Genomic DNA, 27,998 nt, shown 5'->3' with positions numbered 1-27,998 from the left:
CAGTCTTGTGGGTTGTCACTAAGATATGTTCTGCCACGATGATATAGCTATCCTTCAGTCTTGTGGGTTGTCACTAAGATATGTTCTGCCACGATGATATAGCTATCCTTCAGTCTTGTGGGTTGTCACTATGATATGTTCTGCCACGATGATATAGCTATCCTTCAGTCTTGTGGGTTGTCACTATGATATGTTCTGCCACGATGATATAGCTATCCTTCAGTCTTGTGGGTTGTCACTAAGATATGTTCTGCCACGATGATATAGCTATCCTTCAGTCTTGTGGGTTGTCACTATGATATGTTCTGCCACGATGATATAGCTATCCTTCAGTCTTGTGGGTTGTCACTATGATACAAACTTTCCACCTTGTTGCAAAAAAACGTGACTCATTTTTCAATTCTATGCATGTATTTGATGTACAAATAAATTTCACAAACTACTTTTTCATGCAAGTTAACTTTTAGTACATTTTGAATGTGAACCACAATCTTTTCCATACAGTTTAGAATTAATGAAAGCTCACAGAAACTGAAGAAGGATGCTTCAGTATCATAAAGTGTAATCTATTCATCATCATAGGTACCAGTACTTCATGATGAAACTATTTTAGTACACTGTATCAGTATGAATGAAGACAGATTGACAATAGAGAACATTTGGTTATCCTGAAATAATCAAGTACTTTGTTAAAATCATGTTACATTTTACTAGTTTTTCAGGCCCTAAAGTAAAAAAGTAAAGTTATTTGGAGTAAAGTTCTCAGGCTCTTTTATATGGCATGTTAAAAAGACATCACAAATCTCAGAATTAGTGTGAATGTTAGTGTTTTTCTACAAAGTAATTTTATCTTGTATTTCCATACTGATGTTTTTATTAAGAGATGAAATATGGCTTTCCAGTAAGATAAATGCTGGGAAATTTGGTGTTTTGCCTAATAAAAATATCTTTCTTCCCTCCCACCCCTTCAGTTTTACAAAATAATCCACCTCACTGGCCAGGAGAAAATGGAAAAGCAGTGATTATTGGTAAAGAGGAAGAAACTTTGAAAAATGAACTTTTAAGGTCAATCTGTTCAACCTGCTTGCCAGTGATCGAATCTCTTTCAATAGATCTATTCCTGATGGTAGAATGGAAAGGTAAGACTAGTTTTAAGGTTTGAAAAGAAATATTAGGATTATTAGCATTTTAACAAATTACTGAAAGAATGTGTTAGTTCAATCCAAATATGATGTAGCATCTTTAAATAATAGATAACACTTGTGCTTGTCTACTTATTATATATATGTAAATGTACAATGTAATCTTTTAAGACATTTACTGTCCTCTGATAAGTTAGCAGTGAGTGCATAGACTTATAGCTAAAAAATCTGGGGTTTAATTCTCTGCTGTGGCTGGATAGTATGTTGATAGCCCATTGTGCAAGTTTTTGCTAAAATGAACACAGATTTCAACAACTGTAAGTGAAGGTAACAATGTAGTTTGTTAAATGTTAGTGTATATAAAGATAACTGTACTTTGTTAGATGTTACAGTGTATAAAGCTAACAGTGTACTTTGTTAAATGTTAGTGTATATAAAGCTAACAGTGTACTTTGTTAAATGTTAGTGTATATAAAGCTAACAGTGTACTTTGTTAAATGTTAGTGTATATAAAGATAACTGTACCTTGTTAAATGTTAGTGTATATAAAGATAACTGTACTTTGTTAAATGTTAGTGTATATAAAGCTAACAGTGTACTTTGTTAAATGTTAGCGTATATAAAGATAATTGTACTTTGTTAAATGTTAGTGTATATAAAGCTAACAGTGTACTTTGTTAAATGTTAGTGTATATAAAGATAATGGTGTACTTTGTTAGATGTTACAGTGTATAAAGCTAACTGTACTTTGTTAAATGTTAGTGTATATAAAGATAATGGTGTACTTTGTTAGATGTTACAATATACAAATGTAACAGTGTTCTTTGTTAGATGTTACAGCACATAAAGGTAACAGTGTACTTTGTTAAATATAGTATATAAAGCTAACAATGTACTTTGTTAGATGTTATAGAAAGTACACATGGGAGTAAGCTGTTGATAGTAAAAGTGTATAACTAAAGAACATTATGGATGTTATAGTATATGTTTAAAATTATTACCAGACATGTGAGTGGTTGGCCTAATGCAATGTTACATATTATAAGATCTTTGTAAGTATCAAACACATCTATACTTTACCTTTACTACTGGTAAGGATGTTGTCATGATCTAGTTCATTGTTTTTAGGTTAAGTATTGTTCAAATATGTTTACAACTTTACAGCATGACTGTGAAAAAATTAATTTTTAATGTCATGTAATTGTAGTTCTGGTAGCAGATAATTTCAGAAAATTATACTTATTTAAATTCACAGATGTAATTAATTCATATAATTTTTCAGAAGTATTGTCTTAAACACATATTTACATAAAACTTTATTGTCTATACTTGATTTTCGCTTCAAAAAATTACCCAAACAGAAATTTTTCTACAAACATTATTGACATATCCTCTCTAGATTCTGTAGAATATAAAGTTAGCTATGTATGATAAGAAATCAACCTTCATAGAGAGCAGCTGAAGAGGTTTAGACAGTTATAAGTTAACATTCTTTGTAAAGAAAAATATATTGTTGCATTATACTGTAAAATCAAGACTTCATTGGACCATACCTACCTTCAAAAGTTCTATTAAATTTATTTTTGAAATAAACTAATATGTAAATATAAAAACAGTTTGCTGTATGATATGAGAAATATATTTATGACAGAAGTACAAAATAATTCTGTTGCTTTTCCTATCTTAACAACTTTCATTTTGAGAAAACTGTATGTACAGTTTTATCGTTTTCTTCTAGAATGTGCCAGAAAACTGTGTGTACAGGGTGGCCCGTAAGTCCCTACCCATCCACATTGTGTCTAAACAATGTTATAATACTAATGATGAATTGAAGGCAGCTGTTACCATGGCATTTGGAACAATAACCCCTGCTATGTTGAGGAAAATGTCTCACAGAACATGGTGTCATATAATATTATGCAGCAAGAATGAGGGACAGCACACAGATGCACTGGATACATAACATATATGGATGGGTAGGGACTTACGGGCCACCCTGCAGGGTTTTATTGTTTTACTTGTAGAATGTGTCAGAAAACTGTGTGTACAGTTTTATTGTTTTGCTTGTAGAATGTCAGAAAACTGTGTGTACAGTTTTATTGTTTTACTTGTAGAATGTGTTAGAATTCAACAAAACATAAGAGTTGAGGTATTCCTACTCAGTTCACATTCTTACTTAACCAAAAATATCAAAGATTTTACCACTAAAATATGCTCTTTTTAAAAGTTCTTTTAAAACTAAAAAGTATCTCCAGGATTATTTCAAACCAAATTTAAAAGTTTTAATATATACGTAAAAACGGCTGGTGTGGGTTGAGAAAATTTTTTATGCAGAGGAGAATAAAAATTTTTCTCAACCCAAACCAGCCGTTTTTACATACATTTTACTCTACAAGTGGGTTTTCTTGTCATCGCTGATTAAAAGTTTTAATCCTTTCACAACAGGTACCCCTTTAAATGGTTTTCTGTGTAAGTCACCATGTTACATTCAAAGTTTCATGATATACCTTTTCATCAATGTATGTGAATGAAATTGGCATTATATCGTATTGTCAAGTGACCAATGAGCTACTAAAATACACTCTACAATGCTTACATAACCTTTTAACTTGCACATTTCAACATTCTCTGAATGAATGCAGTTGAAATAAGTAATAACCTGTTTCAATTCCTTAAAGATACCATGCTCAAATTTATTTACGTTTTATAGCATTCATATAGATGTTACACCATGTGTCTAATCACTAGAAAGAGCTCAATTTATACAATAATCTAATAACAGTTATTGTAACACTGATGTGTAATACTGTTGCCTGCTTGATTTACTATGACAGTTGTTTTTTACCTAAATATGTTATTGTTGAATATACAATTTAAATTGTATGTCGGTCTTACTATTATATTTTACTTAATTAAAATGTATCATTAAAAGGTTTAAACATTTTTTAAATATACATCATACTTTGTGCCAGTTCTCAAGGCTTATGGTATTATATGGTGCATGAACATTTTGCCAAAATATTGCACATGTCTGCTACAGATGCTGTAGTATGCCTTGAAGGAACTGCTGATCTGTGTTGAGATGAATAATAAATGGTAAAGCATATGAAAAGAAAAAATTAAAAATGAACTATATATGAAAAGGAAAAACTTGAAATTACAAATATTACCAAAGTACTTTTTTCTGTTTACTAGTTTTAATCTTTTCATTTCATTGTATGTTAATGATAACAGCTTTTGATAAAGAATAATAAAATATAAAAATGTCAGATATTCATTTAGGAAACTCTAGAGTTTATGGAAATAAAATATGAAAAGAATAAAATGAAGAAAGGTATTTTTTACATTTAAAGTGAAAAAAAAACATTCAGGATAACCTGAAGATGACCTGAGAAAGTTGAAACATTATTCTCTACTTTATTATACACACACCAACTTTCTGGAGATGCATTTTTACTTCGAGTTGATTTCTCATCATCATAAAGGTCATTCATTGTTTACAAAGTACTATAAACATTAACAAAATCTTATCAGCTTTTCAGAGGAATGCAGGGTTACCTTATTTCTGTTGCATAAATGTTTTCAACAATTGCACCATATAATCTCAACCAGGTAAATATTTATATTCATCAGAATTATTACTAGTTTTTCTAATAATGTAAATGAAAATACAGGAGACAGTATTCACCATAAACATTTTTCAGATTATGTAAAACTGTTAAATAATAGTACAGTATGATAAAATTTAGAATAATGCACTTTTATTTTAAGATGTAAAAAAAAGATATACCCTGAGAAACTGCCAACAACCAGCATTGTGATTGTGTTTCATAATGAAGCCTGGTCGGCCTTGTTACGTACCATTCACAGCATCATTCGTACGTCTCCGAGACAGCTGTTGGAAGAAATTATCTTAGTTGATGATTACAGTGAGCATGGTGAGTTTGAACATCTTGTTACAATATTTTGTTCCTTGTATTAAAATTAAGTTTTTTAAATCATATATAAACTGTAGCTGAAATTTGTAAAAGAAAAAAAAATGTACATAGAATATCTGGGATCATCCAATCAGGAATTTATCCATTCTGAATTAATTAGTTTGTAATTTCTTATATTTTGGATGAGAATGAAGCAAAGAAAAATCCAAAATTAGGAACTTATTTTGTGACTTTATTATTATTATTTTTTTACATATATGTAAATAAAAGCTTCTCAAACTATATACTTATGGCTTTACACCTATTATGTGTCATTTTCCAATGGAAAGCAACAATCTAAGTGTCACAGAACTTTAATAATTCTATGTGACACTTTGATGTTTATTAGTGTCTACCAATTTTAGTGAAACTTTTTTTCCATTATTACATCAATAATCACACACACACACAGTAGTTTTCATATTAATTATTAAGTGAAAAACTTGAAATGCTATGAAGTTGATTTCAAAAAAAGATTTTTAGGCCTTAAGGAAAACTAATTATTTCAGAATTTTATTAGCAGTTTCACACAATAATTAGGAGCAATAAATTAGGAAAAGAAATGGGGATACAGATTAAATTTACAGAAATACTCTGGGTTTAGGATGTGCATTAAGTTAAGAGGCAGTAGCCTTCACCTGAGCAAAAATAAACAGAGAACTTTTATAATAACTTTATCTTATATTTTGGTTCAAGTTATTATAAAGGAAGAACTTTCTGTAGGCCTGAAATGGGCAGGTCATTAGGGCAACTGACTCACGGGTTTGGATTCCCATCCCACCAAACACACTCATCCTTTCAGCCATGAAAGCATTATAATGTGACAGTCAATCTAATTATTCACTGGTAAAAGAGTATCTCAAGAGTTTTTAGTGGATGACGTTGACTAGCAAACGTCCGTAGAGTCTTTCAGTGCTAAATTATGAATGGTTAGCACAGATAGCCCTTGTGTAACTTTGCATAAAATTCAAAACAAACACTTTCTATAGTTGGTATCAATATTTGATAAAAGAACTATTGTCAATATGTAGTGTAAACAATACAACTTATTAGTTAAGTCAGAAATGTTTATTTTTGGCCATAACATGACAAACCAAAATATACTTCACACTGTAACAAACATAATTCCAAACTCAGTCAGTAGCCCAGCTCCTTTCTTGTGAAGACATTAAACAATTTATCACATCACTTAACACCATTAAGAGTGTATTTGAATTTCTTTGAATGTTACTCTAATTTCTGCTAATAAATTATTACATTTTATAAAACAATATTATGAAAAAAACAACAACAAAGTTTACAATCATCAGAATTTTCCTAAGAATAAGCAGAAAAGAAAAAAATTTATTGACAGCCAGCAAGTTTACATATTGTCAAGTGTATAGTTTATATTAACAGATAGTAATTCTACAAAAAACATCAAACCATACAATGTTCATTTAACAGAGATTCTTTTAATAATAACAAAACCCAAGGAAGCAGTTAATTTAGTGTTATTTTTCTTTTGTGAATTCTCTATAAAATCTCTCATTAAAAGTTAATGTAATTGGTTAATGCGAAAACAAAAACTAAATTATGCTTTTTATTTTGGGTAAGGCTACCTCAAACAGAAATTAGAAGATTATGTCTCAAAGCTAGAAGTTCCAGTTAAAGTAAGTGTTTTATCTTATCCTTGTGTACAACTTTTTACCTAACATAAAGATAAATCTGTTTAGTGGTATTAAACTAAATGTTTATATTTTATGCTCTCTGCCAAATTGGCTTATGAATAGTTCTTCTTGGTAACATTTCTTTTGTTGGTAATGTTTTATGAAAAAAAATCCTAATTAGCTTCTTAAGATTTAAAAGTCATAGTTAATAATAATAGTTTTTATACGTTTCAAACAGCATAGTTTTACAACACAAAATACCAGTAACAGATACAGCATACTTAAATGTGGTCACATAGACTACAGACTACAACAACAGATACAGCATACATACTTAAATGTGGTCACAGAGACTAGTAACAATGAAAATAGATATACTTAAAGATGGTTATAGACAACTCAACATCACATGAACTTACATACTGAATTTCTTCTTAACATTGCAGGTTATGCATACTGACAAAAGGTCTGGGTTGACCAGAGCACGTCTTCAAGGGGCAGCTGAGACTAAAGGTCAGATCATCACATTTCTGGATGCTCATTGTGAGTGTTCTCAGGGTTGGCTAGAGCCACTGTTATCCAGAATTGCTGAGGACAAGTAAGTCGTAGTAGGTATTGTTGCTCCTCACCCACTGTGATTAGATGTATAGTTTTTATTTAAACATGTATTACTGCCTTTTTTTTCTTTAATTCAGTTATGAATTTTCTTAAGTTTGGAAACTAAAAACCATTTTTACATCATTATTTCAAAACACATAGAAGTGACAGATTAGGAAAATGTGATAGTTAGGAAACTAAAAACCATTTTTATATCATTATTTTAAAACACATAGAAGTGATATATCTGGAGGAACTGATAGTTTGGAAACTAAAAACCATTTTTATATTATTATTTTAAAACACATAGAGGTGACAGATTTGGAAGATCTGGTAGTTTGGGAACTAAAATCCATTTTTATATCATTATTTCAAAACACATAGAAGTGACAGATTTGGAAGATCTGACAATTTGAAAACTAAAAACCATTTCATATCATTATTTCAAAACACATAGAAGTGACAGATTTGAAAGATCTGATAGTTTGGAAACCAAAAATTATTTTTACATCATAATGTCAAAACACATAGAAGTGACAGATTTGGAAGATCTGATAGTTTGGAAACTAAAAACCATTTTTACATCATTATTTCAAAACATATAGAAGTGACAGAATTGGAAGATCTGATAGTTTGAAAACTAAAAACATTTTTGTATCATTATTTCAAAACACATAGAAGTGACAGATTTGGAAAATGTGATAGTTTGGAAACTAAAAACCATTTTCACATCATTATTTCAAAACACATAGAAGTGACAGATTTGGAAAATGTGATAGTTTGGAAACTAAAAACCATTTTCACATCATTATTTCAAAACACATAGAAGTGATATATCTGGAGGAACTGATAGTTTGGAAACTAAAAACCATTTTTATATCATTATTTTGAAACACATAGAAGTGACAGATTTGGAAGATCTGGTAGTTTGGGAACTAAAATCCATTTTATATCATTATTGACAGATTTGGAAAATGTGATAGTTTGGAAACTAAAAACCATTTTCACATCATTATTTCAAAACACATAGAAGTGACAGATTTGGAAAATGTGATAGTTTGGAAACTAAAAACCATTTTCACATCATTATTTCAAAACACATAGAAGTGATATATCTGGAGGAACTGATAGTTTGGAAACTAAAAACCATTTTTATATCATTATTTTGAAACACACAGAAGTGACAGATTTGGAAGATCTGATAATTTGGAAACTAAAAACCATTTTCACATAGAAGTGACAGATTTGGAAGATCTTATAGTTTGGAAACTAAAAACCATTTTTATATCATTATTTTAAAACACATAGAGGTGACAGATTTGGAAGATCTGGTAGTTTGGGAACTAAAATCCATTTTTATATCATTATTTCAAAACACATAGAAGGGATATATTTGAAGGAACTAATAGTTTAGAAACTAAAAACCATTTTAAAACACATAGAGGTGACAGATTTGGAAGATCTGATAGTTTGGGAACTAAAAACCATTTTTACATCATTATTTCAAAATATATAGAAGTGATATATCTGTAGGAACTGATAGTTTGGATACTAAAAGCCATTTTTACATCATTATTTCAAAACACATAGAAGTGACAGATTTGGAAAATTTGATTTACATTTTAACTGTTGTTTAAGAGTATAATTTTCAATCAGAAAAACAACATCTTGACAGAGTGAGCCTCAAAGAGATTCATGCTTAATTTAAATTCAATTCAGATTTCAGTAACCGAGTTTTTTTTAATATTTCTTAAGGTGAGCTTCTGACAGGAATATTTAAAAATTATTCACTTGACCAGTCACATAGTCATTTGTCAGAAGTGCTTGTTTGCAGGTAAATACAATCCTGGTGAGACAAACCATCTTGTGACACTTGGAATTAAAATATGTTGTAGTAATGGTCTAGGTGATGTATCATCAACAATAACTGTTACAATGTTACACAGATTAAACAGTTACACTGTACTCATTATCAGTTTCATTTAGCTCACTCACACATTAGGTTTTTATGGTAACTATATTTGTATTATTATTTGATTATATTTGAAGTAACTTTATTTTGTTTTTTTTAGAATTAAGCACTAAGCTACATAATGGGCTATCTATGCTTTGCCCACCACGGGTATTTAAACCTGGTTTTTAGAGGTGTAAGTCCTCGGACATACCATTGTACCACTGGGGTCAAAGTACCTTTATCATCATTCTCAAGAAATGGCAAACCAACAAACTAGTCTGCCATCACATGTTTAAGGTTTATGGTACTCACAAACAGTAATATATTTAACATTTCCTAACTGGCAGCAATGGTCATACTCATTAGTCAGTGTTGTAACTTTTACTAAGAATGAACACAATTTATGTCTGTTGACATTGTTATACAAAAATACAGTATAACTCAGTTATATTGATGAAAGATAACATTTTAATAAGCTAATTAAAGGACTTAATTCCTATCCAATCATTTTAAAGAGATACATCTTGAAATACGACTCACTGATATAGCTGGAAATAATGACTTTTTATAAGTGGGAATATTTTTTGTGTGTCATATAAGAGTTTACAAGAGAAGAAAATAAGGTAAGCATATTAAATTCTTAAAAATCCAAAAGAGATACTGAACTGCATTTTAGTCCTAAAAAATTAAAGTATTTATCTTATTGTTTGAAACTGCATAATAAAATAAATTTTGTTATGGCAATACATTTAGGAGAAATAGTTTTAATTGTAAAGTATTTGGAAAGTGTGAAACTTTATATCCTCCTTATCAAAACATTAGTTAGCAAAACTGATTTTCATTTTTTTAACCTTTACATTGCTCATTCAGAAAAAAACATGTCTGGTTTTAAGTAAAAATAATGGAGCATACAACTGGTTTACATACATGTACAGGGTGTTTGAAAAGTCACTGTGCACTTATATATTTATCAACAGACAAAACTGCACAGCGACTTTCCGAACACCCTGTACTATCAGTATGTCAGTATTTCAGTTAGATCAATCAAAAGGCCATATTCCAGTCCTATTTAGATTACAGTACCATAACCCAGGGAGTGGGTGTGAGCAAGTCGTAATCTAACCAATCAACACCCAGGCCTACCCAGTCAGTTTTGGTAGAAGAAAGAAAATATAATTTTTATCTTCCAATACAAAACATTTTGCAACTAGTTTTAATGCCGGGAAGAACTTGTATCTTGTAAGGGCATGTATGTTGTGGAAACAACATGCATAGGGAATGAAATAATTTTAAGAAATTTTTTTACAAAATTAAATAGAAAAAAAGCAAAAAAAAAGAAACCAAAGTGTTAATTTGATAAGAGTCATACTTTGGAAAATTAATAAAACCTGTAGCTTTTGTGACAAACAGGAATTGAGTAGTTTTTTTTATAATTGATGTTTTTAGGGACGAAAACTAATAACATTTGTTGCTTTTTGTAACAAACAGGAGCCGAATAGTTTCTCCAATAATTGATATTATTAGTGATGAAACATTTGAATACATCCCTGTATCAGACATGACCTGGGGTGGGTTCAATTGGAAACTAAGCTTTCGATGGTACAAAATTCCTCAAAGGGAAATTGATCGCCGTGATGGTGACAGAACTAAGCCTGTCCGGTAAGATGTTTCTTGGAATTTTATTTAAATAATCAATAAACAGGATGTTGTACAATATCTTGTTAGCAGAAGTGTTTATTGAAATACTTGAGTTTCATTGTGTTGGAAAAAAACTCATCTATTCTACTTACCTTTATTTAACAGGCCTCACAACACAGATAAGAGCTGAAACTGTTGCAAAAAAAGTGAAATTAGTAAATGCACATGAAAAGACAGTTGTTAGAAGTTAACCAGTTTTGTTGTTTACATATTTATTAGTTCTTTTGTAAGAGCATAAATGGTTTAAACTAACAAATAACTTCAACATTAAATATATACATATTTATATACACATATATACCTCTGTAAACTGTCACATCAATGTTTGTTTGTTGTTCAGCACATAACTACATAATTTACTATTTATGTTGAGCCCACTATGAGTACTGAAACCCTGTTTTTAGCATTCTAGGTTTTTAGACTTACCACTGAGCCACTCATGGTCACATTAATAATGCAAATTATTTATAGAAACAAATTATTATTGTTTTGTCCTAGCTTCTGGAAATATTTATTATACTTCCTTTCTTTTTTAATTATAAAAATTATAATTGTCTTGTCCTAGCACCTAGGAAATATTTAATATGCTTCCTTTCTTTTTAATTATAAAAATTATAATTGTCTTGTCCTAGCACCTAGGAAATATTTAATATACTTCCTTTCTTTTTAATTATAAAAATTATAATTGTCTTGTCCTAGCACCTAGGAAATATTTAATATGCTTCCTTTCTTTTTAATTATAAAAATTATAATTGTCTTGTCCTAGCACCTAGGAAATATTTAATATACTTCCTTTCTTTTTAATTATAAAAATTATAATTGTCTTGTCCTAGCACCTAGGAAATATTTAATATACTTCCTTTCTTTTTAATTATAAAAATTATAATTGTCTTGTCCTAGCTCCTAGAAAATATTTAATATACACTTCCTATCCTTTTTAATTATAAAAATTATAATTGTCTGTTCTAGCTCCTAGGAAATATTAAATATACTTCCTATCTTTTTTAATTATAAAATTTATTATTGCCTTGTCCTAGCTCCTAGGAAATATTAAATATACTTCCTATCTTTTTTAATTATAAAAATAATGATTGTTTTGTTCCAGCTCCTAGAAAATATTCAATATACTTTCCTTCTTAATTATTCAGATCTCCAACCATTGCAGGAGGGTTATTTTCCATAGATAAAGACTATTTTGAATATATAGGAAAGTATGATGAAGGGATGGACATCTGGGGGAGTGAAAACCTGGAATTGTCATTGAGGGTTTGTTTTCTTGAAGCTACCCTTTTGATCTGAAGGTTAAAATTTATGTAAAGTAAAAGATTTAGTAGTTTTCATGGTATAATACTTCTAGAATAAAATATATCTAAATAAAGCCTTGCTGATATCCCAGAAACCATGGGAAAAGAAAGTGGTCATACAAGATAATTTTCAGAATTTATCAAAATATGTTTACGAAAAAGCATAAATGTATATTATAAAGAAATAAAGCTCTTCACAGAATAACCTATACCTTTTTGTATATCAATATCTTGTGTGATAATAACAGTAAGCATGTAGGAGCAAAGAGATAAAAATTTAACATGATTTAAAAAAGACTAGGTGATTGTTATTTTTCTTTCTATGCTTGACCATTACTGGGTACATGTCTTAGGGATAAGAGTATGATATAAAAGTGAATTAGCTGTTAGTTGTTTGTATTTTACAATATTACAAAAACTCCTTACCTACTCTTATTTGGTGTATTTATCATTTCAAAAATAAGATATGTTATAAAAAAATAAAAATAAACAAACATTTTTTATATTTTATTCCAGATATGGATGTGTGGAGGAACACTTGAAATTGTCCCTTGTTCTCATGTTGGTCATGTTTTCCGTAAATCAACACCATACACCTTTCCTGGAGGTACAAGGAATATTATTAATAAAAACCGTGCACGACTTGCATCAGTTTGGCTGGATGAATGGAAAGATTTTTATTATATGTTCAATCCAGGTAAGAGATTTATTGTTCCATGGAGCCTGGCTTAAGTGTAAGTGAACAAACAAAATGAGATTTTTTAATAAAGTAATTATAAATTTTAGGTTAGTTTCTCTTTATTGGAATTCAAGGTAAAAACCTGACAAAAAGCCTGCTTTACATGCAATTAACAAGTTCCCATATTTGCACTAGAATAGAGAATGTTACTGTGAGGAGATCAGTTGAAACTCAGTGAAAAATGTATTATACAAAACTGTGATTCTAAAGTGAAATGATGTTTTGTATCTCTACATGTCATTTAACAAACTATACTATTACAAGTACATTGTTAATAATAAAATTTCAATCAGGTTTAAGGTTAATTTACCAGCTAAATGCACCAGTAAAGCTTCTGACAATGTGTTTTTAACTGTTATGGTTAGGGTCATATATGTTAACACAAAATTTAAATTAAGCTCAAGTAATGTTGTGCTGTTTTTGATAGTTTAGTGCTTATAAAATCACAAACTTCTATTTGAAAAGCACAATAACCTAGTTCCACTTTTGAAAATTAAAATTATCATGAGTAGAAAAAATGATATCCATATATAAGCCACTTGGGAATTTTCTCTAAGGTAAATCCTTGTCATGTTTAAGAAAATCAGTTATAATAAACCACAGATGACAGCCATTGAGATTTTGAGGGAATTATTATGATTTTATAGCACCATTTTATACCATTACAATCAGTTTTTTTTTTAGTATTTACTGATTAATTATTATTTTATTACAAGCTATAATCCATCTCTGTATGTATCATTATTTGTTCAGACATTCCTAATGTTATACTATTATTTCACACAACATATTCCACATTTTCACATCTGTTCACTTGTTTTGTTTTTCATTTCAGCTGTAAATCAATAATCTATCAATTCATGTGGACCAACACATGCATGCATAAGTAGCTGTTATCAGTTATAAAATTTAAATTCATTGTTAGATTGTTGAATGTTGTTTTAAATACTAGAACCTTATTTACTGTTAAAACCTGTGTACTCCAGAACGATCACACAAGTGATCGAAACGTTGTACTTGTTCTGATAAAAATAATCTTCCTTACTACACAACCTGTAACTATTAATAAAATAACAACAGCCTTTAAAATTAGATTTAAAAATATCTTCTGAAAATTTGGTAAAACATTATCCAGTAAATTTCTTACAAGCATGACATGAAACCAGGATGTCATATCCATTCGAGCATTTGTACTGATATAGCTGTATTTAAACACAACTTATGTGCTTTTATAACACTGGGTAAGATCAGTGGTCATGTCAGCCATTTTAGTTTTACAAGATGTCAAAACAAAAAGAATGGGGAGAGGAGAAAGGTTGTATATGGATTTGTCATCCTTTTAAATAATAACAGAAAAGGAATAGACGAAACAAAATCACATGTAATTTCACTACTTAAATAATATCTATGGAATACAGTAAAGGTGAAAATTAGAAAAAAAAAACAGCTGCACAAATTCAGGTTGGGGGTAAATTTGAAATAATAAAAATCACAAGTTTATAGCTGAATTATACTTTTAAAATAAAGTAATAAAAAATATTCATCTGCAACATTTAAAGTTGGTATCTGCTAAACATGTACAAAACCAACATAGCTGTAAAAACATGCTTTTCCGTAACAAGCATTTTAGAAGAAAAAAATTGGGGGGAGAGCTGTATACATAACCACAGATGAAATCTTCAACTATAGGATTGGAGGTTAGCACTTGTGATAAGAAACTAAACAAGTGAACAGTGATGGAAACCATCTGCACTCCTATATAGCACCATGTGTAATAGTAATTATTAAAATACAATATTAGTAAACTGTATTTTTAACTGAATGTAGACAACAACTTCTGTTACACTTAATTTTATTCATTGTAGAAGCCAAGGAAGTTGAGGTGGGAGACATTACAGCTAGGAAACAGCTACGAGAAAAGCTGAAATGTAAAAGTTTTCGTTGGTACCTGGAAAATATATATCCAGAATCACAAATGCCACTAAATTACTACCATCTTGGGGAAGTATGTTTTATTTCTGCCACTTCCAAAATTGAGTTGAAAATGTTTTTAATTAAGTGAGTTATATATATATTTTTTCATCAAGACTTTCCAGTTTATAGTAAAAACAATTCATTCTAGTTCTTTCTTACTTAAAAGAATAGCTAAACAAATATAAACCCTTTCTATTATTATTAAATTTTTTGTGTAAATATGTACATGATGTATTTCCTTGAAACATACAAAATAGATAAAGAACTCAGATTTGGGAATGTGCCTTGATACACTGGATCGCAAAAGTGGAGAAAACATTGCTGTCACTGTTTGTCATGGATATGGAGGAAACCAAGTAAGTATTTTTAGCTAGATTCCATACCTTCTCTTTCAGTATGCTTTAAAACCAGTATTCTGTTTATGTTCATCACAGCCAATACTGCATCTTTCATGGTCTACTCTTCCAAGATATCACCTTTAGTTAAATCATGATGTTATGTATTTAAAGGAAAACTTGAAAAGCACTCAATTCAGCATGCTGTTAACAAGAACTATAATGTAGTAGTATTTGTATTAGATACAGTATCTACAGATACAGACCTTTATAACTCTCTCTTTATCTATCCTTATAAACAAGATTTGTTTTGTTAACACTTTGAACTTGATCTCACATCAAGCAAGCAGGGATCAAATTGTGCTATTCTTGTTTAAAAATGTTATGAGATTTTATCAGCCTTCCTTTATTGTACACATCTTGGTGAATGACAGAATGTGGCATCATCAAGATGAATATAAAAAACTTGATTTTAGATAACATACAATATGATACTTTAAAAACATGAGAAAATACTTATTAAAAAGGATAGCTACTCAGTAATCATCAGCAAGTCGAAAAGCTTATAATGCTTAAACCAGGTTTTGATACCTGTGGTGAGCACAACACAGCGACAAACAAATCGGTTGGGTTTGGCACGGCCATGTGGTTAAGGCACTCAACTTGTAATCTGAGGATCGTGGGTTTGAATCCCCATCACATCAAACATGCTCACCCTTTCACCCATGGGGCATTATAATGTGATGGTCAATCCCACTATTCATTGATAAAAGAGTAGCCCAAGAGTTGGTGGTGGGTGGTGATGACTAGCTGCCTTCACTCTAGTCTTACACTGGTAAATTAGGAATGGCTAGTGCAGATAGCCCTCGTGTAGCTTAGCACAAAATTAAAAAACAAACAAATCTGTTAAAAGAACACATTGTCTTAGTAACATCAAATTATTCGTATATAAAAGCTGAAATAAAGTGAAAATTCATCACATATTTTATATTAAATCTGATGTACTAGTAACTAAGTGATTAAAGATATGTTGTAGTAAAAGAATATGCAGTTATTGGGAATAATATATCAGGTATCCATTGTTAAAAGAACACTGCATTTTATAATCAGCTAATCATGTTTAATCACCAGAAACACAAGTGTAGCATTAAAATACCATAAAAGATAACATATGAAGAAACACTTTTAATTAGTATGTTTGTGAATGGTATTCACAGATGCATGTAACAATTTTTAAGAGAATATGTTATCCTTAAGGATAGTTTTTTTAAATTTTAGTCCTGTCTGGTAATTATTAAAGTATCCAACTGCTTTTTGGTCAATGATTGTTAGTTACAAGGGTCCTTGTGAGATATGATTTATGTAAACAATACCATAAAGACTACAGTTAATTGCATTAATTACAGCTTGGGTCCTCTGTTTCACATTACATGCAAAATGGATAACTTTATTCAAAGTTTTACAATGCATATTGTAACAGGAAAAAAATGTAAAACTACCAAGTATGATACTGCATGTGAAACCCTATCAGCAGTTAATATGGTAAAAAAAAAAGACAGTTACGAGTTACAGAATCTATGATGATACCATTACAGTATGCTACACCTTAGGTTCACATAATTTGTGGGTGTGTGAAAAATGAAATGTAACAGAGTGAATTTTAACACCCCTTTTTATAAAAACATTGTATTAACTGAAATGTACATGCTAAGTTTATTTCTGTTGTACAGTTTTTCATACCACTTACATAATTTTTTTTGATTGTAGAAAAGATATTAAAAAAAAAAGAGGGAATATGTTTTTCGTTCCAGGTTTTTGCCTACACAAAACAACACCAAATAATGTCTGATGAAAACTGTTTGGATGGAACATCAGCTAATGCACCTGTCAGACTAATAAGGTGCAGTGGATTGGGAGGAAATCAGAAGTGGATATATCACAATAAGGTAAATTTTAAGAACTAAATATGATATACATTCGTGTTGAAAAGTTTCATATGGATGCATTTTTTGAATCTGGGAAGTTTGTATATGAGTCTGGGCTTCCACTAGAAAAATAACTCTCTTAGCCACTGTGGCTAAACAAAATAATTTTCTTTTAGCCACAGTGACAGTTGTTTAGCTACAATTTTAGGTTGCCTGAAACTGTATGGTGTGTGACTTTCAATATGCATCAATTCCATCCAGTAAAAAATAGTTGTAATTATGTGAAAATCTACAAGACATTAAGTTTTGTACTATTTTTTTATTCTCCAGCAATCTTCCCCACCAAAAAATATCAAAGCAAACAAATTAACAAAATAAACATGATAAAGAGGAAAATAAAGAGATACATTTCTCAAAATAACACAGAAAAAAAAAACAACTTAAAACTAGAATACGGTAGCATGACTAATAAGTAGATAAATCCAATGGCAGCTCTTCAGCCAAATCATTCTCAACAGAAGATGTGGTAGAAGTTGACACCTGAGGTTCCGAAGCACATTTCTTCAACAGGGAATGGTAACCAAATCTGTCTTTGTGAGTGACCCAGTATCTGAATGCAGAGTCGAAGTTAAAATGATCTAAAGGTTTGGATTCCATGAATAAGTTCAGTAACATTTCTGTCTTGGCTACAGACAGACTGCTCGTGGCATCTGTTTTGATGCTGTTGTACCTGTTAATTCCCTGCTCACAGTCAACAGATGTAACTGGAATTATTAATCCAATTGCTGCAAGCTGAGACAGATTTGGAAAAGTTTAATGGGTCTGGTGGATGTATTCCTTATAGAAGCTCTTCATGTTTCTGTTTTTGTGAGCATCCTGTTCCATTATGTTCCTTAGTAGCAGCCATTCAGTCAGTGCGTCATCCTCATTTACAAATGAAGTGAAGTGCTGGATGAGTTTCTTCAGGTCATCCTCATTAGATACTCCTCTGCTATGACATGGGCTAAATGTTGAAAAAAATGACACGATGTTAGTGTCTGGGAATGATACTTGTAGTCTTGTGACCACCTCTTCAACAAATGACTCAGCAGCTGATCTGTACTTTTCACATTGTTTATCAGTATCTTTAATGTCATGGCCTCTGTAATAAGTGTAACCACTGGCATCAGGAGCTTCTGGGAGTTCTTTTGGTGCAGTCTGTGGGACCAGGGATGTATACCAGTGACTGAATTGACAGAATTGACCCATCAATAATTGTTTTAGTCTGATCATAAGATAAATCAGCTCTCTGTAGAGATCTTGACAAAAGTCCAAGAATGCCAACAGCATAAGCCAAAAAATGTGTCATCATGACAAAGCTGTAACATGACATTTGCTGGACTAGACCATGTAGCAAGGCTCGGCCTGGAGTACCACGTTCCATTGCTATGACCTGCAGGCAGCTAATCATAGATGCAATACAGTTGACCAGTGCTTGGATGGAATCATTAAAAGAGAACCATTGTGTGAAGAACACTTGCTTGATTTTGTTGCTTTTCTCTCCATGCAATGCTTTGCTCTCTTCCAGAACCCAACACAACTTGGGAGAATATTTCAGGCTTTTTGCAAACTGGTTCAAAACTGAAATGTACTTCAAAAGGTATTGCACCTGGTTTGCTGCCTTTTCAGCTGCCAACTATAATCTGTGTGCCAAACAATGACTTGTTATTATCCAGAGGCAATCCTCAAATTTTGTAGCAACACCTGTTTTTATTCCCACCATGACATTTGCACCATCAGTTGCAAGTCCAACCAAATCAACATCAAACATCGATCTGCCATGACTGAGCATATTGTGTTACAGATAGAATCAGCCCCAGTGTTGGTCAGCTCATGCACAGCAAGGAATCGACTTGTAACCTCACCTAATGATGAAAGATACCTGATATAAATTATCACTATAGAGGTGTTTCTTGCATCAGTTGCTTCAAGAGCAAACAATGGGAAAGGCAATGTCCAAAAGTCTGCCTGCATTTCATCTTGAACTACATGATTTAGGGCACTGTACATACCATCCAGAGATTGGTTGTGGGTGTATATGAAGCTCTCTGTTCCACTTTGTGACTGAGTCTGTAGTTTCTTTTGAGAGGTCACTCCCTGTTAAAAAATATATAAGAACTTGTGTTTTGAAATAAGACCACCAATTAAAGTAATAAACAAAGATATTTGAAAGAGTTGGCTAGCTACTTAATTTTTGATACATATTTTCAAAATGTTTCACTTTTAGAAAATTGTCAAATTGCCTTTTGTTTTAAGAAAATACTGTGAAAAACAGAAACTATCTTATTAATACTAGAATGAAGAATATTCTTACACTGAACACTTGTAGTGAAAGGAGGGAATAAAACTTCACAGTTGGGATGGCTTCCTTTGCTTGTACAAGTGATGTGGCCATCTGTGCCTGAATGCCACATTTACACCCCATATACACATTCAAAGCAGCAGTTGACATGTCCTTCTTCAAAACTTTTGATGCTACTACACTGTGATGACCTTCTGACCATGCATGCTTCACCAAGTTGTCTTTTTTATGCTTAGTAGCATTTTTCCTAGTGGTAGCATAAATGTTTGTCTTCTTGTTGTCCCTGCATAATTTACAATGAAATGTATTTTGTTGGGAAACATGTTCCAGCCAAGGAAACTGTGAAAACCAAGTTTCTTTAACAACTCTGTGAAAATTGCGGGTATATATTTTTTTCACACCGATCACTGCTGCAAGCTTCAGTTTCTTCAGAGCCGTCTTTTCTTTTGGAAGTGGATTTCCCACCATCAGTTGATGTTGTTGCTTCGACCTTCATTTGAAAAAAACTTGATATATCTAACTGTTTGGATGTCTTTTTATCTTATCTAGGAGTTGTCATGATCTCAAGATGGGATTTTCACTTTGATACAGACCATATGTTGGTTTGACGAAAGTGAGGTTTTCTCTGATTACTGTTTGTGTACCAAGGGCAGAATCAAACATGTAGCATAAGAAATAAAAATAAAAGAAATTATTAGCACAGCTGATTAATAATTTTTTTTTAATTTAATTTGTTAGTTGTCATATCCCTGAAATCATAAAAAGTACATATATAAAGAAAACATAGATTACAGTCAGTGGTAGTTTTTAAAGACATTTCTTGTTTCTTCAACTCGCTGGGGGGCACCTCTGGTCATTTGTCATCATTAATGGCGTGGATGGTGATAAAAACCACGAAAGCTGTTAAGACCGAAACTTGAGCAGAATAAATAAAGGAAAACCATCCAAGACCGAAAAATTATTATCTTTTGTCACTGTGGCAAAACCAACACTAGATTTTTTAGCCACAGGCTGTTTCTTTTCGCCAATGGTGATGTGGTTAATGGCTAGCAGAAGCCTAGTGAGCACTTGTGGTAAAGTGAGTTGTAGTGATTTCTTACTTGGAAATGTAAATGGTTTAACCATTTACCTCAGTCTGGAGTCAAAGAAGTCTCAGGTTTGACCCTAAGCTGTAGAGCTTACCACAGAAAAACTATGACTCAACCAGAAATAATTCTATAACTGAGAGAAAAATTAATTAGTTGTATTAATTACAGTATTTATGGCACTTTTTTTCTTTTAATGAAATTTTATGTTGAATTTGAACAACGTCCCATACCTACAAAAATCTTGGAATATAAATAGTTTTGGCAAAATGTTTGGAAAGTGGACTGGATCTGGATCACACTTTATTACTGAGTTAAGTATTAATTCAGATTAATTAAAAAGGTCAGTGAAATTAGTGTCTTTTGACACCATAGTGAAACCACTTAACAAGGAAGTTCATATATTGCCACAATTCCTTCATTTCTGGTTCTTAGTAATTCTATATTAGTTTGTCTATGTACAATCATCAAGTTTTCATCTGCTCAAGAGCAATAGGTATTAGTTTCCAAGCATCCAAGGTCATCCACCAGCCCAGTCAATTCTTTTTGCTCCAAATCACCTATAACAGCTCCTATTTTCACAGTTATCTAGCAATGCTTTCTGCTGAGCTGTCATTGTTTATAGATATAAAACTTCATATTTGTAATGCAGTACAAGTTTTCAGTTCAACCTTCTTCAGCTGGAACTGCAAATTATATTGTGAAAAAATATTTATTTCTCTAAGTAATTAAGTTAATTATATCATTTAACTATTCAAGCATGTAAAAAATGCTTTCTGTAAAGTGTAATGAATGTTTATTTTTGTAGATTGTACTACCAGTCAACAACCTTCTAATTTTCTTACAGGACCAAACAATTCAACACATGTATACAGGAAACTGTCTAACAATGGGTCAAGAACGAGATATTACAGTGTCTTTTTTGAGAGTGTGTGATGGAAACAGTAGACAGAAGTGGTTAATGGAAGGAAATTTAAAATTACAATCTTCTTAGGGCCAAATACAATATTAAACTGTTTGATGCGGGCATGTACAATTCAGGGAAAGCTTATCTAGTGGAACATCCGAGAAGACCAACAGGGTAGTTAAAGAGTACGCCAACAGATGTTATATACTAATGAGATATTTCTGTGACAATTCCTGTTACAGGATTTGTGTTTTGTAATTCTTGTCTTTACTTATTGGTGACACTTCTCAAAAATCACAGATTGTATAATATAATATTAAAGATGAATTTCACCTATGCAACATGATAACCATAGACATTTTATCAATCTGTTTTTCTAAACAAAATTAATTATAGTTTTTTGTAGTTGGTTGTAAGGGCAGTTTTCACATAGTTTTGTTAGGAGAAACTATTTTGATATATAAAAACTAAACACTTTATTAACTAAATATATCACTACTTTCTGATTATTTTATGATTCTTTATAAAGTGATTTGTTAACAAAATCTCTAGTACTAAGTGTGTCTTGATGAAATGCTTTGGTTATTGCAGTAAAAATTAAAATTACAATATTTTGTTGTAACAGCTGAAAAGCTATACCCTTTGTGAATCAGTTTCTTATTGCTTTTATAAATACATTACTTTTGGTATACAACTTTTTGTTAGTTATATAACCTTCTCAGCTGTGTTTCAAATGTATTAATAGTGCTATAAGTTCTACATATTGCTTTAATGAGCATTAAATAAAACATACTTTAACCTGTGGAATGTTACTAATGTTAAATGATTTATAATGAATACATTTATTTTACAATTTTCCTTATTAAATAGACCTGGCATGGCCAGGTGGGTAAAGGTGTTCAACTCATAATCTGAGGGTCATTGGTTTGAATCCCCTTTGTACCAAATTTGCTCACCTTTTTAGCCATGGGAGTGTTATAATGTGACGATCAATCTAACTATTTGTTGGTAAAAGAGTTGGCAGTGGGTGGTGATGACTAGCTGCCTCCCCTCTGTATTTCATGTAATACTGTACAGTCCTAGTATACAAAACATTTAAAAAGTGAAATACATAATTTCTGGAAAGTTAAACAGACCTTCTTATAAAACAGCAGAAAAGATGTTGAAACATTTTCAAAACAGACATGTAATTACAACAGCTTTGGACAATTTTCTTGTAATATTTTATTTGGTTTCTTGTGAGATGAGTTCACCAGGTAAACCCATTATATTGGGAGTTCAGTTATGAAGCTTAACCTATGATAAAATATTAGATACTGAAATGCATCACCAGTTCGAAATGGAATATGTAACTTGTCTGTCACTTAAAGTAATTATATACCACATGCTTTCAGCAAAGAATGGGTTATGTAGCTCACTTAAAAACTGAGATTTTCTGTAAATGTTGCCTTCTTGACTGAGATATTCTATTACTTTACTTGCAATACTTACCATACTAGTGGAAATGCCACCCTACAAGCAGTTGTTTGTGCCAATAATTTATTAACTGTGATATTTATACCTCATAGACAAATTTACAAGATACTAGTCCAGTAAAACACAAGTCAAGACAGGTCACATTTTAAAGACTGAAGGTCAGTTTTATATTATTAGATATGGCAACATAAGTGTTTTGAATTTTGTGCAAACTTACACAAGGGCTATCTGTGCTAGCTACCCCTATTTTAGCAGTGCAAGACTAAAGGGAAGGCAACTAGCCATCACCACCTACTGCCAAATACTGGGCTACTCTTTTACCAACAAATAGTGGGATTGACCATAACATTATATCACACCCACAATTGAAAAGACAGGCATGTTTGGTGTGATAGGGGTTTGAACCCTTGACCCTCAGGTTACAAGTCAAGCACCTTAACCATGCCATGCTGGTGACATAAGTGAATGTGCTCTACATCATTGCAATTTCTGCACTGTTAGCCAGGCATGACTGAAAAAGTCAGTATAATAAAAATAATACATATATATATAAATGTATAATGTTACATGATATAACCACTTTAGACTAAACATTCGTATTTTGTGCCACAATTTGTAGTTATTATAGAACAAAGCATAATTTATATTTCCTAATTTTTTATGTTGGTTAAAGGTTTGGTTAAATAGACCAACCCTGCATAGTAACAATTAAATAAGATTTACCAGAAAAAAAAACAGCAATTGAAATGCATTTAAAAGATTATAAAGATTACACATATGACATTTGAGGTTTTTTCGAGAAAGAATAGGTTTTTAATCATAACATGGAAATCACTTCATACTTAGACCAGTAACAAAACAGAATCGATATATTCACAAACAAATCTTAAGTAAAAAATACTTCATTAAAAAAACATAAATTTTTGTGTGAAAAAAAGATTAGGATTCATTACTAAATGTCTACCAATTTTTTGAAGGTGCATACACTGCATTAAAAGTTATAGTATAAATACTTAACATGTGCAAAAGTTTATACAAACTCACGTTTTATCCCTGGCCTGTCACAAGATTATTGAGATACAAAGCATACTTATAACTTCACTATCACTGACTTATGCTTAAGTTCACAAAATGTTGCATGCCACTTACATTAATGCTGCATCAGTGTTACTGAAAAGGGATCACCCTGCAGGCTGATAAATGCCAGGGTAAATTTGTGTAACCACAACACACTGGATCACTTCACTGCATTTAATGTACTGGGAACCGAGTGTGAAATTGACATTTGACTCGATGATAGTCTCTCTAGGAAGAATACCACTGTATATAAAAATGTAGGTGGCAGCTATTACCTTGCAACAAGGCAAATAGACAATATTTTAATTGAGAGTGAGAGAAACAAAACAGAGAAACAGATGATGGACATCAATGATGTCGAGAAAACCCACTTGTAGAGAAATATTTATGTAAAAACGGCTCATTTGGGTTGAGAAAATATTTTACGTAGAGGAGCGAATAACATTTCGACCTTCTTCGGTCATCCTCAGGTTCACAAAGAAAGAAAGAGGTAACTGACCGGAAGCTGACCACATGTTTGACAACTACACTGACAAACACCACACCAACATTATTTATAAAATACAATGTGATAACTGTCACAACTTCTATATTGGAAAAACAAGTAGAAAAATGGAAACCAGATTCAATGAACATAAAAAAGTCACCTTCACACGTTTTCGAACAATGCAAGTCAAATAAACACAACATAACCATAGAAAACACTCAAATACTAAATAAACAAACAAACATAAACAAATGCAAAATTAAAAAAGCTTTACTTATACAACAACTTAAACCAATACAAAGGAACACCTTTATATCTATATTAAAAATAATAAAATAAATAATATAAAATTATATATTCAAACATTTGACACTGCCCACTACATTCTGACACTTAGTTACACAACCCCTTTCTAACATGTGGTCAGCTTCTGGTCAGTTACCTCTTTCTTTCTTTGTAAACCTGATGAAGACCGAAGAAGGTCAAAACGTTGTTCGCTCCTCTACGTAAAATATTTTCTCAACCCAAACGAGCCGTTTTTACATATTTTTACATAAATATTTTTTTTAATCTACATTTCAGCAGAAAGGAACCTGGTTACCTTTTTACATTTTTATTTCCTTATGTTTGATATGAAATGAAAGAATGTGTGAACACTGTATAGGTCTCTGTACACAAAATGAAACTTGTTAGACTCTGCTGTTTCAAGGCTTAAGGATTGTAATAGTTGTCAACCAGGTATAACACAAATCTTGTAAGGCAGAGCAAAGCCTTTTATTACATACATATCTAAGTACAAATTTGAGAAAAACGACTTAACAACTGTCAAAATTTGGGCATTCTTATTGTGGTTTTAATCGCAATAAGTTTTGGAACCAAAGGAGCTGGTATTATTTGGCATAATCTGATGCTATGCAACTTTCCTATTTATATATATTAACACTTTTACTGTTGTACACCTTACCATGTAATGGTTGTACAGTGATGTGAAAATACGACAATCTCTGTTGACTGCTTTACAGGTATAGCCATGAAAACATATATGAAAAATTCTATTATTACTTACAAAATCATACTTAAAACACCAATTCTAATCAGTTTTATGCTCAAGGATACAGCAAACTCTTTGTAAGTGATTGAATACATTTTATAAGTAAAAGTACAGAGTAAAAGCATGCCTGGTCTTCCAAAGAATGGTGTGCTCCAACAAATTCACTTATTTTTTATTAACTTCTGTTTTTAATTCCCTCTAAGGGCTTACATAAAATGTACTTATTTGCAGACTTCTTTATCAGCATAATATTTCACTTACAAACACAGCAGCTGTGCCCATAGCTTCATCTTGTTTAGAAACAGGACAGTTATGCCCCTAGCCCCAACCTACTAATAAAATATTATGATACTTCTTAAATAATACACCTTCAACCAGATGTTTTAAGAAAGATTTCATACTTTCATTGTGAAAATATTTATGTAGCAACACTTCCAAATCTATATCCTAGTGTGTTTTATTAAACCTGTGTATATCATTACTTAATTTTATATAGTTTTTAACAGTATGTATTTACACTGAATGCAGTTTTTTTGTTCAGTAAGAGTTTGATGTACACGACCCAAGCTTGTTTTTATGTATATCATATCTATCGTCAAAAATAATTCACTCAAATAAATAAATGGCAAGGTTGTAGATATCACAAAGTTCTACAAGTTTAACAGTATAAACAACATTGAGGGATAGTCATATTCTACTGTAATAATCAAATTATCAAATTTTATTTTTTCAAATAAAGCAACTAGAAAAATACAAATAATTAAGTTTCATTATCAACTTTTCTTACAGCAATACACAATGAAAAATAATTAAAAATATCAACTGACATGTACACAATGTGTGAACTCATAAAAAGATTACTAGGTACTGGAATCCATACTTACAAATTAATCACTTAAAAACATAATAGCATTTCATTCTTTAAATAGTCATATATACATATTTTAAAACAATGCTCTAGTTTAAACTAGATGACACTTAACATTTAGGGCTTATTAATATTATAAAACCTTACTTTTCTCCAAAATAACAGTTTGTCATATATTTGACCCCAATATGTCACTATATTCTTCCCAGAACTTATCTCCAATAATGTCCACGTTTAGAGGAAGAATGGTCATCCTTTTTTTTGTATACTTTTGTGTTTCCAGAACACCATTTTGGTCAACACTTTTCTGGTGTTCTTTGTCCATTCTTGTACGTAACAGAATGGTGCCCTTACGATACAATTCTGAAAGATTATTGTAGTTCATGCCAAATTCTGAAAATAAAATTTCATTTTTATCAGATGCAACAGTACCTCTCAACCTCTCTTCAGCCTTTCTTGGGGAATAACCACCTTGCTGCACTAAGGCCCAGAATGTTGTATTATACAGGTTATTGATATGACAATCAGCTTGTCGCCAGCTCAGATAGTCACGAAGATTTTGATTAGTTGGATATAACACAACACGCCCATCAAATGCTGGTGGATACTTCAGAGACGTCTGTGGAAAAAAATCATTCCAATGATATACAAAAGATGAGGAAAACAAACTACAAATATTTGTCTCTATCTTGCTTGTTCTTCGGTTGTAGAGTTCTGAATCCTTCCTAAAGACGAAACTATACTCATCACTCTGACCATATGCCAAGCAGATTTCATTAAATTCTTCCATTACATGAACAGCGCTTTTGGTCATTAAAGCCAAAGCACGACTGTCATTTGGTTTTTCAAAGTAATGTTCACTGGATAACTTGTGAAAGCCTTTTCCATCCAACCTAACAACCAACCAGCAGTTTGGTAAACATCTGTCATCGCTTTCAAATTTCCTGACGTATTCAAATTTACTTTGGGCCATTGATGAAATATTAAAATTTTTTATGTCAGAATAATGACAAGACCGACCAATCACCCTCAAAACAATTCCAGATCTTCTCAAATTTATACTAAGCTTAAGTACTGCTGTAATAAATCGACGAGAAGTTATACTACTATCAGTCCGAGTCGTCAAAAGTAGAGACTGAGAGAAAATAGGCCTAACAACAATATTTCTTAACAAAATGTGTTTCTGCTTTTGCAACATTTAATTTCACTTTACGTTCGAAACATATTAAAAGTTGAACTGAAACTTTTTTTTAACGTCGGTAAATCGAGATCGTGCCCATTTATAATTTTAAAACATCATACTTTTATTTTTTAACCGTCTTCTCATAAATGCACTACGTACACCGACTTGAGAACAAAAAATATCGAAGACCTTCTCCTACCGACGTAATGCCCTATTTTCATTGCATTGA

The 27,998-nt window shown here is 31.3% G+C and overlaps 1 protein-coding gene and 1 pseudogene across 9 annotated transcripts; one reads left to right on the top strand and one right to left on the bottom strand.

Moving 5' to 3' along the window:
* The first annotated feature begins 1 nt into the window (after position 1).
* LOC143233647 (polypeptide N-acetylgalactosaminyltransferase 5-like) lies at positions 2 to 22,066 on the top strand (annotated as a pseudogene). Its single transcript, XR_013018258.1, has 11 exons — positions 2 to 1,139; positions 4,914 to 5,080; positions 6,716 to 6,771; positions 7,215 to 7,366; positions 10,808 to 10,978; positions 12,166 to 12,283; positions 12,838 to 13,018; positions 14,926 to 15,065; positions 15,292 to 15,390; positions 17,181 to 17,315; positions 21,568 to 22,066. The product of XR_013018258.1 is annotated as a polypeptide N-acetylgalactosaminyltransferase 5-like (transcript).
* On the bottom strand, positions 3,815 to 27,982 carry THG (tRNA-histidine guanylyltransferase). Of its 8 annotated transcripts, none has more exons than XR_013018262.1 (5): positions 26,734 to 27,982; positions 24,253 to 26,050; positions 11,110 to 11,149; positions 7,188 to 7,400; positions 3,815 to 5,037 (listed from the first exon to the last, which is right to left on the bottom strand). XR_013018262.1 is itself a non-coding variant. In XM_076470106.1 (2 exons), the coding sequence occupies exons 1-2, from the start codon at positions 20,101 to 20,103 to the stop codon at positions 19,044 to 19,046; spliced, it is 843 nt and encodes a 280-aa protein (XP_076326221.1). In that variant the 5' UTR covers positions 20,104 to 21,575. The 8 variants fall into 8 exon arrangements, 2 of the variants coding, with proteins under 2 accessions (XP_076326221.1, XP_076326220.1); XR_013018261.1 differs by lacking the exon at positions 24,253 to 26,050 and adding an exon at positions 22,584 to 22,706; XR_013018260.1 differs by lacking the exon at positions 24,253 to 26,050.
* Positions 27,983 to 27,998: the final 16 nt, after the last annotated feature.

This window comes from Tachypleus tridentatus, chromosome 12 (genome assembly GCF_004210375.1).
Source record: "Tachypleus tridentatus isolate NWPU-2018 chromosome 12, ASM421037v1, whole genome shotgun sequence".
In the NCBI taxonomy this organism is placed as follows: domain Eukaryota; kingdom Metazoa; phylum Arthropoda; class Merostomata; order Xiphosura; family Limulidae; genus Tachypleus; species Tachypleus tridentatus.
Note: the sequence above shows the minus strand (reverse complement) of the source record. Positions and strands in the feature narration are given on the sequence as shown.